At 40.2% G+C, this 14,307-nt stretch overlaps 1 protein-coding gene across 1 annotated transcript in view; it reads right to left on the reverse strand.

The window, feature by feature from the left end:
- Nucleotides 1–1,927: 1,927 nt before the first annotated feature.
- Onecut1 (one cut homeobox 1) overlaps nucleotides 1,928–14,307 on the reverse strand; it is a 41,894-nt gene continuing 29,514 nt past the window's right edge. Inside the window, exon 2 of the mRNA XM_020178746.2 lies at nucleotides 1,928–9,139. Coding sequence (XP_020034335.1) covers nucleotides 8,847–9,139 — 293 coding nt within the window. The 3' untranslated portion in view covers nucleotides 1,928–8,846. The remainder of the gene's footprint in view (nucleotides 9,140–14,307) is intronic.

The raw sequence follows: 14,307 nt of genomic DNA on the forward strand, positions 1-14,307 counted from the left end.
GCACTGAGAAGCAGGTAAGGTGAATCCTCTCCACGTCCCTCCCTCATGACCATGAGCACGAGGATAACTGAGTGCATCCTGCTTTTCAAGAACACTAGAAGGGATGACCCAGACCAATAGCAACAGAGAATCTTCTTGGGAAGCAATGAAAACCAATTAAGTGTGATGGGTAGTTGCTGTCCTCTACTACACTATTGTCAGTGCTTTGAAGAAGTAGAGGAGCTTATGGGAGACTCCCACTTTTCTCCTGGCTTCCTTAGTCCTGGGCTTAGTTTATAAAGTCCTCTCCAAGTCCTCAGTCCCCTTGGGTTTTCCCTGCTTTCCAGACCTGCGAGAACTACCTGTATGTTGGGGACCATGGATGCCTCCAGCAGCCTCTTCTTTTGGTATAAGGTTCAAAGTCAACTCATCCTTCAAAAACTTCTAGCTGGGGAACTCTACAGGGCCAATCCACTGGGCCACTTAAGGGGTCTCTATTCATATGTTATTTTGTAGCCTCCCCCCTCCACTGCCTGTGGTTGGAGAATGAAATACAAGGGATGGAAGTGTGTCAAGAAAGCAGCTCTGCGGCTCTGTTGTTTTTTAAAATTAAAAACCTGACTTAAGAATTAGCTGTTTTTGTTTTGTTTTGTTTTTATGGTGCCAGGGACAGGGTGGAAGAAAAAAACAACAAAACCCTCCATTTAGCAGATAAGCTAGGATTTGTCAATAATTTCTATGCTAGGACACTGTGCTAAGCTCTTCCTACTTCTAAGTTCTAATCCTCACACATGCCCTGTAATGTAGCCATGCCATTTTGCAGACAAGGAAAGTGAGATTTGGAGAAGTTAATTCATCCAAGATCATACAACCAATAATCACCATAGCAGGAAATGCAAACCTGGTTTCTTTTTTCCCTTCTTTCCACCCTTCCTTCCGTTGTTGAGATGGGTATCTTGCTATGTTTTCCAAACTCCTGGGCCCAAGCAATTCTCCTGCCCCAGCCTCATGAGTAGCTGGGATTACAGACTTGGCCCAAGAGTCTTGATGACTGACTGCCCTCCCCTAGCTCCTGAGACACACAAGCACACAAGTGGGTGTTCCCACACCGAAGAGGACATTTAAGAGCCAGTCTTTCTAATAATAATTTTCATTTCTTCTGAAAGGCCATCAGGTTGTTATAAATGGTTAACCTCCAGAAACAGAGGGTCCTACTTTTATTTAAAGACATCCTCTTCCTCTACTAGTGAATACCTCTTTTTTGTTGTTGTTTTTTGCGGTGCTGGGGTTTGAAATCAGGACCTCCCACTTGCTAGGTAGGTGCTGTACTTCCTGAGCCACACCTCCAGCCCTTTTCTTTTCTCTTAATTTTTCTTTAGCCATGGTACTGGCTTTTGTGCTCAGTTATGCTGCAAGGGCATAGTTTTGCTCTTCCTCCAGAGAAAATCCACAAACTACTCCCTTAGGATTGCAGGTAGAATAAAAACAAAAGAAGGCAAGAGTTGTCTAAATGTAAAGTGCTGGAAAAATCCAACATTTTATTCACTACATTTCGGTGACTACATAAATGCAGAAACATCTTAACACTGAGAAGCGTGATGGTGTATCACCACTTGCTTTTTTTTTCTTTTTTTCTTTTTTGCTTAGCAAACACAGCAGATGATATTGCACGGCATAAAGTGAGAACAGTAGCGAAGGCTTAAAAAAAAATGAAAGAAACCTTAATGCAGTACAGGAGATACTCAAAACAACCGAATAATGCCTAATGCATTACACTTCTTGTTGCTACACACGAAAGTACAGGAGAAGCATTGGACATAGAGAAAGAGAGAAAGACAAAATATCAGCAAACAACCATAGCTGGGTACAGTAATCATTTCGTCTGCAATGTTAATGCAATGTAGAAACTAGCACTGTTTTCTCCTTGATAAAGAAAATGACAGCAATATTTATCTTTTCTCAAAAATCTTCTAAGCCCCTCATGGTTAGGTCTTTAATTATTTAATTATTCATTTATTTTTTTTTGTTGGGTTTTTTTTTTTTCACTGCTAAGGAAGAACTCCCTCTGCTCTTGGAAGATTTTCTACTCTACTGATCTTTTATTTATTATTATTATTATTATTATTAATTATTTACCTGATGATTGTCTTAGGCACCCTCCTTACATAATAAACCATCAAGCTAACTTGAACAGGGAAACTGAGTCATACTCGAACAATATCTATGGTCAAAGGTATACTGGAAATAGAAAGGGGAGGGGACAGGTCTACGTGAATGTGTGACAGATGGGCGAATTCAGACAGGACAGTAAACACGGGAAGATATGAAGACAACTACTGAAGCAAGTGGAAGACAGTGTTTTAAAGTTTATTATTATTATTTTTTAAAAAATATTTGTCACTTGGTTCAGACAGCAAATCTAAAATGAGACCACAATGATTATGTAATAAATGCAGAGCATACCACAAAAAAGAAAAAAATCAAGACTAACACAGAAATAGAAAATGTGATCTTGGAATACAACTCTGCTCAAAGCTTCATTGCTGGTCCTCTAACTCACTGTCCTCAAACTGTTTCCCTTGTCTTTCTAGGACTGACTGCCCAGCATTTGTATTAAACACAAGCAACTTATCAAGGCTTATCAACAGAGCACTGAATGATTCTGCAACTCAGAGCAGATTTATTGCCCTATTAAAATACATAATCAGTATAAAAATGTCCCTAAGAAAATGCAACTTTGAAGTCTAAATCTAAGCCCACCATTTCCTTCCCCACCCCAAACATACCTGCAAATGAAAATAAGGTAAAATGTTTGTGAGGAGAGGGAAAGTATGTACATCTGTGAGTTTAGGACATGTCCTTAGAGCAACTTCTTTCAATAAAATGAAATGAAATAGTGGCTGGCTCTTCTGGGGATGGCCCTAGGCATCTAAAATTCTGTGAGTGCTAATCCAATGCGCTGGCACTGCCTTGGTTAAGGGGCCTGTGGCAAGGATCGTCTCTAGTGTGAAGAACAAAACTAGCTGGAAGATGAAGAGTGAGAAGAGAAAAACTCAAATAGCTCTGGGGTGCGCTCCCCTGGCCCCTTACTCCTGACATTTATAGAGAATCTGCCCGTTTTGGTAGGGAGGGGGAGGGGACAACCGTGGGTAGCAGATTCCAAAAAACAGATGTGGAGAGGAATGTGTAACTTGGATGAGACACTTTTCTCAAATTAGAATGATAAGTGAGGCCAAGCAATGATGCTTTGCTTCTCCATGGGCTGGGCCCCAGCCATGACTTTTCTTTTAAGGGCAGGAAGCCACTTTGCTCTCAGCCTGGCAAAAAGGAATGGTGTCTCCAGGCCCTGCTCACTGCCTGGGAGCACAGAAACTCTGGGAAACTTAGAGGATTTCCAAATTCAAGTTAGCTTGTCTTTTTTTTTTTTTTTTTTTAAAACACTCTTTACTTCTCATACCCGTGAGAATGGTTAACCAAAAAATAAAAATAAAAAAGTAGCAAAGTATCTCACAAATGCCGGTGCTTTGAAACATTAAAAAAGTCTTAAATTCTTTGGAATTTCAGGTCTTACCTGCAAAGTAATTTTTTTTTCAAAATAAAATTAATAAATTAAAGGGAAATACAAATAATGCCTTTCTTCGTTCTAAATGACAGAAAGGATTACCTTGAAATACTTGTTTTGGCATGAACAGGTGTTTGAAGGGGTCTGGCAGTGTTCCCACACACATCCAAAGGCCTGCCAAGAGGAGCTGAAGGCTCACCCTGCAGGTAAGAGGAGCTTTTGCCTTCAGTTTATCTTAGCATTGAGAACAAAAAGATTGTAACATAAAGCTTTGGCCATTTCGATTCTACTATATACATTTTAAAAAACTACACAGTCATAAATTAAAACAGTGATTAAATAAGCTCATATAAAATGTAATTAAATTAAAAAAAATCACAGCACATTATAGAGAAAAATAGGAACCAGTTTCACAAAAAAGAGATTATAGATATATATATAGATATATATATATATTTTTTTACCCTGTGGAAACAAATTTTTTATGAAACACAAAACCTTCATAAGTAACCCTCAAAATGAAAATATTTCTTAATCCATTCTTGCGTTTCTACACAACCCTTAACCCACCTGGGGAAAATTTCCAGAAATTAAGTCTTCCTTGAGCAACAGAGCAGTTCTGCCAAGAAAATAAACCCCAAACCAAAGAGGGAGGGGAGGGAACATCCCAACATACAAACTACAAAATAAATAAGAATTATAAAGTTTTTTTTCCAAAGTAACCTTAACAATTATCAAACTAGTAAGTTCTGCCTTATCACATAGACTCTCTATAGAACATAACCCTAAAACTTTATTACTATGAGGTATTTGGAGAAATTGGTAAAAGTGTTGCACGGCCTGCCTGGGGAAGGGACCCAGTAAAGTGGGGAGGACCTTGAGAAGGAGCAAGGAGGAGGAGCTTTGGTTTATCAGCAAGAAATTGGGGGGAAAAGTATCCTTTGGTATCAAAGAAAGTTTCATTGCATGGTTGCACGGAAAAAGCACCACGGTGAATAATTATTCCTTTTTTTTTTTTTTTCATTAGTGGCCTTTCTAAGAGGCTGAGGTATTCAAAGAGTATAAGGTGAGAGAGGTTAACAGCGGTTTAACACTTTGGTTCAAGCAAGGCACTCATCCTAGGAGTTTACAAAGTTCGCAACATGTTTGCCTAAAGAATTACAAGAAGAACTAGCAGTAATAAGAGTAGTATTTGCTAATGTTGTCGTCATTATCGTATCATTGTTAAGAATGAAGACAAGTTTACACACGGAGGAGTGAGGAGGGGGAGGAGGGGCAAGGAAAGGGTGGAGTTCCCTCTGCAGACCAAGGCCGTGCATGAAAGTATCTTTGGTATCATCAATGTGATTAAGATCACCAATGGAAATCGAGTGAGGTAGCGTCTTTGGTTCACACTAGAAATAGTAGATCTTTACACTTTTTTCTTTTGGTTTTTTTCTTTTTTTTTTTTTCCTTTTTTTTTCTTTTTTTTTTTAATATATATTTTTTACACGTGGAAGTAGCTATTTTTTACCTTCTGCTTCTTTGTCCTTACTATTCAGGAAGTAGTTACCAAATGTAGTGTAAAGCTAACCACACCACAATAAGCCAGAAGGCCAATGCATTTCAAAACAGCCTTTGGGATTTGAATGCACCCTAAACAACTAGATAGAAAAAGGAGAAGTGCTTTCTCTTTGTTTGCTAAATGCATAGTTTTTCATCCTTTATGTACAAAGAAGGGAAGATCTTTCTTAGGGAAAATGCCTTTATATAGGACTCTTTGGTATAGCAAAAGTTTGCATTTAACCTGCAAAGTTGGGGTGTTCACCTGGGGTTGTGATGGGGTGGAATGAATCCAAATGTCTCATAGTGCTTTTATATTGTCCTGGAAAAATAATTAGGTTTTTAGGGAGGACACAATAAGTGACATGTTCAGTTAGAACGTCTGTTCCCCACACATTTTCTTTGGTCTTTGGAGTCTATTCCAGGTGCATCCAGGGACTGGAATCCTCATTTCCTGACATCCAGAACTCTTTTATCTGAACACTAACTGAAGTGTGGGCTTTTGGAGCATCCAGACTTCATACCTCCTGGTCCTCTTTCAGGAAAATTTCCAGGTATGAGAGGACTTGAATGATTTATGACCAAAACGAGACTAACTTCCATTCTACCAAAAACAAACAAAAAAACCCCCCAAAAAACAGAAAAAGGTATTGTTTGAAGTGCAGTTTTGTAATTAACACGAAAAGTATGCAGATGAAAAAGATAATGTTTTAGGGAATTTTTGCTACAGGATTGAGAAATAATGAGTGAACAAATGACACATGATCTGCTCTGTTGAATGTGGTAGGTCACAAAACAGGACCATGAGTCAATGCTACATAAACGTGCCAGTTTAGAAGCAAACAGAGAATCAGTCATACATGATGTGATAAGTGGATTGCTTGTGAGAGACTGAGCTTATCCATTAGGTCTCTAAAAAGCAAAGGTCATGAGTATGATTAAACAGTCAAGTAAAAAAATTGCGTTTCAGGCTCTGATTTGTGCATCTGTTTATGAGAAAATACATTTCTAGGCCCTGAAATTGCATAATGGAGTCAAATTCATTGCTGGTATGAAAACCATCTTTGGTGTTAGCAAGTAGGATAACTGGTTATTTTTCAAAGAAACCCTTACAGTGGGATATATTTAAAATGTAGTAAGAGTCTTTGAGACTGTGCCTACACAGAATCAAAATAATTGATTGAAAATACAGAATGTATTGGTTTATTTTTTTGGGGGGGAGGTAATACAGTAAAAACAAAGCAAAAAAATGTGGTCATCTAAATTTAATTTTTGTCTTTCCTGGAGAATTGAAATTTGGTAAGATTGTGTGTAGACACAGCTTGAATTTCCCTGCATTTTAAATCCTCTTCTTTTAAATAAGTAAGGCTTTCCCCCCTCCTAAATTACAAATACATTATACCCAACACCCTCCACTTGTGGAGAGAGAGAAAATGTTAACCATTCTTTCCTTTTTGTTTATGTCATTGATAAGATTATATTTAGCACATCTTACAAGGTGGCCATTTAAACTGTCTCTTAATAGCTGGACTATAATTGTGCCATATTTAGAAGGGAAAAACTTTAAGCTGAAATTCTGGATAAAATTTTAAAAAGTACTAAGACAAAGTATGTCAAGGTGAATGTAGTGTTTCATTGAAGGAGAGGTATCTGTTGGTTTCCCTTTCTCAATCTACAGGAGACATGGCGGACAGATGGACAGATAGCTTGGTTTAGCTTCACCTCTCTTGGTGCCTGCCAATTCTAGCCCAATTTAAGATGCTGAGATTTGATTCTAAGGAGTTAGGTTTTGTGCAAGATTGATTTTCGTTTTTCCTTTGGCATTTTAGTGAATCTAATAAACAGTTTATTATCAGGATAACTTTTAGTTTTCTAGTTTTAGTTAGGTGTGGTAATAATTAAGAGTATCTAATTCTTTACTGAATGGTACAGCAGGCACCATTTGCCTAAATTGCAACCCAATTGAATTGAAAAAGATGCTTGTGGGAATCAAGCGAGTCACTGGGATGTAATTAGTGTTTTATTATTTTTTTCTTGATTTATACAGCCCCAGTTAAGTGATTTGGGAAAATAGAGATTTAAAATTTTGTTTTGGAAGTCCAGGTCTAGTTTTTCTTATCTGTCCCTGTTAGAGAGGGGATTACATGTTATAAAAGTTCCAGCTTCATGCAATAGCAAGAAAGAATGTAGTATAATTTGGAGGGCATTCTTAGTGAAATAAATCGCTTAATACCAATGGATCAGAAAGTCCTGCGTTTCACTAGAACTCTGGTTTTCCCTATACAGTTTCACCAATTCTACCATTTTCCAGTAGCACCTGCTGTTTGATTGACGGCCAACTCAAAAATGTCTAGGATTGGCAGTAAAAATCAATTGATTACTTTTTAGGATGGCTATAAAATATGGAACAATGAATTTTAATAATAATGTTGGTTTGGTCATTTTGCAAAGTGTTTTAAAAAGGTATTTAGTACCAAATGCATAAAATGAATTTAAGCCAAAATTAACCTAAGTTCTTTATTGGGTGGTCTTTTATTTAAAAATATCACTTTAAACAAATATTCTAATTTAGTTCCCTGCCCTGTTAGACTTAGTTTTCTAGTGTACTAGTGGGGTCCTACTTTGGAAGGATCCCCAGATTTTCTCAGCTATGAACAGATTATGCATCATGTCTATTTCTTGATGTAAGTGACATTTATGAATCCTGAAAAGGTGTGTGCATCTAAACATGTGTATCTGTGCATTTGTCTTGTATCGACCTCTTTGCCATGATATTAATTGCTTCCCTGAAGCTACATTCTTTCTTGCCAGTTCTGAAAACTCATATTTCAAATGCTCCAAAAGTCATAAATAATAGTCATGGATCTATGTGGCATGTGTATTACAGCTAGATCAGTTCATACGTATAACTTTACATAGTATCTTGTGTAAAAATAGCTTTGGTTATTAAAATCATTGCAATAAAATACCTGCACTATAATATTAAGTGTGTTCTTTGGTACCTAGGTGATTTTTTTTAAATGGATGGGCTCTTGTGTCATTTCTTAAAAAATATCTGAACATTCCTTAACAAACAAAGAGAATGCACTGGTTTAGGTGTCATTCAAATTTTCTTTGCTGGGTTTGAATCTGCATTTAGGTTGCTGGCCTGGCAGGTTCAAACTCTAGGCTAGACGAGCAAAATCACACTCCTAATCCAACAAATTTAGACAACCCCACGCCATGTTGGTCGTACTCCTATAGCACAACCCTTCCTGAAGACCAGCCCTGCCTAAGTCCCTAACCACTGGCGGTGTGTGTGTGTGTGTGTGTGTGTGTGTGCACGTGTGCACATGTGTGTGTGTGTACACATGCACATGCACTCACACGTGGTACTGAGACACCATACACCTTTATGGTGTGGTGGAACAGGTGAGAAAGTTTGATCTTAAAAGATGTCCACTCGATGGTTCAAAATCACTGTGCTCCAAGCCGCTAACCAGCCAAGCACAGCAAGAATGATCGCAGATTGAAGATGTGAGATCCAGTGGGTTTCCCGCTCCTAATTCTTTTTGCCAAGTTGTTGCCCTGCTGAAGAGTGGGTCTCAGAACAAAGTCAGAATGCAGGTGAGCTTAAGTCTTTGGTTTCTTTGGACTATAAATATCACTTTTTTCTTCAAATATTTCTAAGTATAAACCTGCTATCTTGAGGTCCTGGTCTTAAATTTTTTTTTATTTTTTATTTAAAGCTTTTCCACCGAGGTTTTAGTTTGTGGTTCTTCCTTCATGCTTTGGTACAAGTGCTTGATGAAGAAGATGAGTTGCCTGAATTGGAGCTGCCCTCGTCCTGCCATTTGTCCAGACTTCTCCTCCTTGCATTCATGAAGAAGTTGCTGACGGTGCTCAGCTCCAACCCCAGCTGCTGGGAAATGGTGATTTGCAATTCTTTGGATGGACGCTTGTTTTCCTTGAATATTGCATGGAGAGTTCGACGCTGGACGTCTGTGAAGACTAACCTGGGCTTTTTGGGTGTGTTGCCTCTCTCTTTCCCGTGTTCTTGCTCTTTCCTTTTACATGCTGCAAAGAAACACAGAAGACATTAGAACAAATTCCCTGACGGATCTACGAGGAAGGCAGGGCCAATAGCATTTGTTAGTCATTCCTCAGAGCCTGCTTTTTGTTGGCTGATCTCTGTCTGGAGCACCATTGGGGCTGGGAGTGAAGTGACAAAAGGCAAGAGAACTGGAACAAGGGTGGGGTTCTATGTGACCGATACCTGCTCATTGTCTTAAGTAAGTCAATTAACCATCTGGGCCTCAGTCTCCTTAACTGTAGAATGTAAGCCTCTGACTAAATGAACTGGTCACTTTGAACTTTTACTTCTCCATGTGAAAAATGAATATAAAGACGCTTATCTTGCTGGGGTCATGCTAGCGGAAGTGGTTTACAAGCACAACGTTGTTAATAGAAGGGGTTGTGGCCTCAGTAAACCACAGCCTGCTGCTGGGACAGTATTATTTTTATTTTTTATTTTTTGATGGAACTGGGGTTTGAACTTTGGGCCATGTGCTTACTAGGCAGGTGCTCTACCACTTAAGCCACAACCCCAGCCTGGGACAGTATTAAGAATCTAACTTGAGGCAGGGAGCCAGCAGCTCACACCTGTTAATTCTAGGTACGTGGGAGGCTGAAATCAGAAGGCTCACAGGTCAAGGCCAGCCCAAGCAAATAATTTGCAAGACTCCATCTTCAAAAGAACCGGAGCAAAATGGACTGGAGGTGTGGCTCAAGTGGGAGAGAACCTACTTTGCAAATGTGAAGCCCAGAGTTCAAACCCCACCAAAAAAGGAGGGGCATTGTCCAGAAATGTAATAAAAAAGGAACTGCATTTGTTTCCTTGCTGGTATTTTTTGGATTCCAGGAAATTCTGAACATAAGGAAACAATGGGGCTAGACATGGTGGCATACAATTGTAATTTTATGTACCTAAGAGGTGGCGGTAGGAGGAATACTGTCTGCGGCTGGCTCTGGGCAAATACGTGAGACTCTATGTGAACAATAAACTAAAGCAAAAAAGGACTAGGGGCGTGATTCAGCAGTAGAGCATCTGCCTAGCAAGTGTGAGACACTGAGTTCAAATTCAAGTTCTGCCAAAAAACTCCCAAAACAAACAAGCAACAAAAACAAACAAACAAAAAAACCCAACAGTCCTCTACTGTTCTGAGTGGAACCAAGAATTGGGGAAGTGGGAATGCCTCTTCCTTGCATCAAGGCTAAACCTGTCAAGTTAGCTATGTTTACCTTTGGGGTTCTCTCTACATCTTCGTTTTGCTCCTGTGTATGTCTTGCTCCTGGAGATCCCCTCTAGTTTACTTGGTCCCCCAACGGGAGACCCATTCCTTGCCCATGCCTTTGTGGTCCTATATCATGAAGCTGCTTCTTGTCTGCTAGAGGTATTCTGGTCCACCATGCGCCTGTGGCCCTTGGTCCCCCATGGATGGGTGCTGGATGAGCATCTTTTCTCATCTTACTTGTTCTACTCTACTTTCCAACACAATGTGGCTCATAAGGACCACATTACTGACACTGTCCTTCCCTGTTCCCCATCTCCATCACCAATCAACCCCTAACCATGCAACCTAGGTAGAAACAGTGCTCTAGTTACACTAAGGCAGCTTTAAGGCAAGGCTCCTATGCCAGACTCTATCAGATGGTGCCTCTTGGCCCCCTGTGTGGGCACTCTGGCTGCCATCTTCAGATCACCTCCGACCCCAACCACAGTGACAAGTGAATGGAGTGTGCTTCCTGGTGGAGGTAGCGATGGCTGGCCACTCTGTCCTGTCTGCTCCCTCCAGGTGGTGGCTTGCCTGTTGCTTCTGCTCCATTGCATCTTCTGAGGTCCAGGCTCTCGATTGCTTAAGAGATGGTTCAGTGGTTCTGGCTAGATTCAGCCTCTCTGCTTTCTCCAGGTGACCTGCTCTCCCGCCTGCCCCAGCTACTCCAGATCCTGGATTTCAGAGTTCCCACATAAATTTAGGTGCCCATTAGTGCCAATTAGCTCAGCAACAGATCAGCTGAAAAGCTAATAGGTGAAAGCTAAAGAAGCCTTTGGAGTCCAATCAGAGGGTGTCCAGTTAAAACAAAACAAAATAAAACAACAACAAAAAACATGTGTCTGAATACCGGTGGCTCACATCTATAATCCCAGCTACTTGGGAGGCTGAGATTAGGAGGATTGTGGTTCTAAGCCAGCTCAGGCAAAATAGTTCTTGAGACCCATCTCAACCAATAGCTGGTTGTGTATGGTGGTTCACACCTATCATCCCAGCTACTCTGGAAAGCATAAATAGGAGGATCATAGCTCAGGCCAGCCTAGGCAAAAGTGAGACCCTATCTCCAAAACAACAAGAGCAATAAGGGATGTAGATATGGCTCAAACGGTAAAGTGCCTGCCTTGCAAGCTCAAAGCCCTGAGTTCAAACCCCAGTATTGCCAAAACCAAATGAACAAGAACCATGCAAATACAATGTCTTACTCAGTAAAAAAATGTTTTGGAGGCTGGAGAAGCAGCTTAGTGGTACAGCACATGTTTAACTTGTGCAGGGCCCTGAGTTCCATCTCCAGCACCTAAAAATGTTTTGAGTATATGTATATATACACACACATATATATGTATATATACATGTGTAAGTATATACACTTCTTTTATTATTTATATACAAATTATATATATGGGTTACTATAGTATATATTCTTTCTATTATTTATTTATAAATAATATATATGTTTACTTTACTACTGTATTCTATAAATTATAACATATACACAAAATGTAGACAATGTTAAGGAGCAACATAAAAATACGTAGAAATGGAAATTCTCTTTACATATGTATCAGTTGCCTAGGCTCTGGAAGTACATTCACTTTATTGTATTTTATTATATTATATTTATTTTATTATATTTTATTATATTTTGTTTATTTTGGGGGGGCAGTCCTGGGGTTGGAACTCAGGGCTTGCACTTGATAGGCAAGAGCTGCATTTCCCACTTTAAAAGAACAGTGGTCTGCTGGGCATATGGTACAAGTCCATAATCCAAGCACTCAAAATGAGTTCAGATCTAGCCTGGGCTACATAGCAAGACTCTGTCTCAAAAAATAAAAAAGGGTCAATGATCTAACCATTAATAAATATGAGTAAGAATTTAAAAATGAACATGAGGGGAGAGAGAGCTCAGTCATAACAGAGAGATTTGGGGGCAGGTCAGGTGTTAACAGTACCTTTCATAAAATATCCCATAGTCACTGGTGAGACCTCTTGCTCACTGTATGGGAGATCATCAACAGAACAGGAAACAGTTATGAAATGCCCAGTTCCCTCACAGCACTGAGCTGTACATCCTGAACCAAATGGGCTTCTTTAAATAGAATTCCTTCCCTTGCAGGCCTACAGCCCTCATTAGGCAGCTAAATTAAATGCCTAAAACAACCAACTAGACTGAAATCAACTCCAGTTAGTTTGGGTTAACCCTAGTAGAAACAGACTTGTACAATACTGATGTACAAAGCTGATGGGTTCATTTACTCACATTCAAAATGAATATAACCCAGACCTGGTTCTCAAGGACATTTTTCTAGTGGTCATGAAAGCATATGCAGGATATCACATCTATTTGAGGTTGCCATTGGTGATGTTGCTATTGTTATAGTTTTCTTTCTTTTTTTTTTTTTGTGACAGGGTCTCACTATGAAGTCTAGGCTGGTTGAAACTCATAATCCTCCTGCCTCAGCTTTGTAAGTGCTGGGATTATAGGTGTGCAGAGGAGGTACTTAAGATGAACCCAAAGGATAAACAGGTTTGCTGGTAAGAGAGGTGGTCCCCATCCCCAGCAGATGAGTAGCATTTGAGAGTCACCAAGAAGCAATGGCAGACTGACCCTCACAGCACCAGAGTGTGGTGAGGAGAAGGGTGGTTGGGAGATGAGCCTTTGTGGTGGACAGATCAGATTTGAATTATCTTGTGGGGAAGGAGGGATTATTGGAAGATTTTTTAAAGCAAGGGTGTAGTATGATTAAATTTGGGGTCAGAGACACCCCTCAGGTGGTGAACTGAAAATCAACAAGATTAGGGACAGGAACAATGCAGAGGGAGTTGTGGTCTGTCACCCTGCTCCCATTCAGGACTGAGGCACTCACACCGTAGCAGCTGGAAGAGCTGGTGATTGTTGGCTCTCAGCTGAGTTCTACTCTGGGAATTCCACTAGGTCAAAGCTTATGCCACCTTGGGGTGAGGTGGGGGCTTCTCACAGCTGCTGGGGGTTAGGAGGAGTAGAGATGGGGGGGATGGATGGTGAAGGTGGACAAGAGAGGAATTTAGTGGTTGAAGGTCCCCTCCCAATCCCTTGCATCAAGTTAGGACAAGTCTAAAGGGCCCTCTGGTTCCAGAGCATCTGTAGGATGTGTCTTACTTCCTCCACAGGAGGCTCTCTCTACAGCACTCTCCAGTAACCTTCTAGCATGTGAATCTGAGAAACTCAGAGTCTATTTCCCCGCCCTAACACAAAGACCAGTTAGAAAATCACTGTAATGAGGACCCAAGGTTAGTCAGTGGCAGTTGAGGATGAAGAGATGCTTCTTAAGAGATAGAAAGGAGAGGACTTACTGACGACTTGGCTGGGATGGTGGAGCTCAGAGCATCTCCCAGGTTTTTGGTTGGATGGTAGTATTAGGGCCGTTAGGGAATGTGCATGGAGAAATGAGGATTTTTATTTTGTGTTTTTGATACAGGGTTTTGCCATGTAGCTCAGGCTGGCCTCAAGCTTGTAATCCTCCAGCCTCAGCTTTCTGAATGTTGGGATTATAGGCATACAGAGAAATGAGGTTTATAAAGGTAGTAATTATTTCTATTTAGGACAAAATGCATCTGAAGTGTTTGTGTGGGACATTCTGTTTAAGATCTCCAATGGGTGATCCCAGCAGCCAGGAGGACAGGGTCTGGAGCTCAGGGAAGAGGTCTGGACTGGAAATTATTAGGGCTCTAGATAATGATTTATACAACACCTACTTATGGAAAAGTAAGTAACAGAGTGTTGGGAGAAATCTCGACTTCTCTCTCATTCAAAAGGAAGAGAAGTCATAAAGACATATCCACTTTCCACCTAACCAGGATGAACATTTGAATGACCAGACGAGGTGAGGAGGGGCAACCCACAGAAATAAAATCTTCCTTCTAGAAACTTTCACA

The sequence above is a fragment of the Castor canadensis genome, chromosome 2 (genome assembly GCF_047511655.1).
Source record: "Castor canadensis chromosome 2, mCasCan1.hap1v2, whole genome shotgun sequence".
NCBI lineage: Eukaryota > Metazoa > Chordata > Mammalia > Rodentia > Castoridae > Castor > Castor canadensis.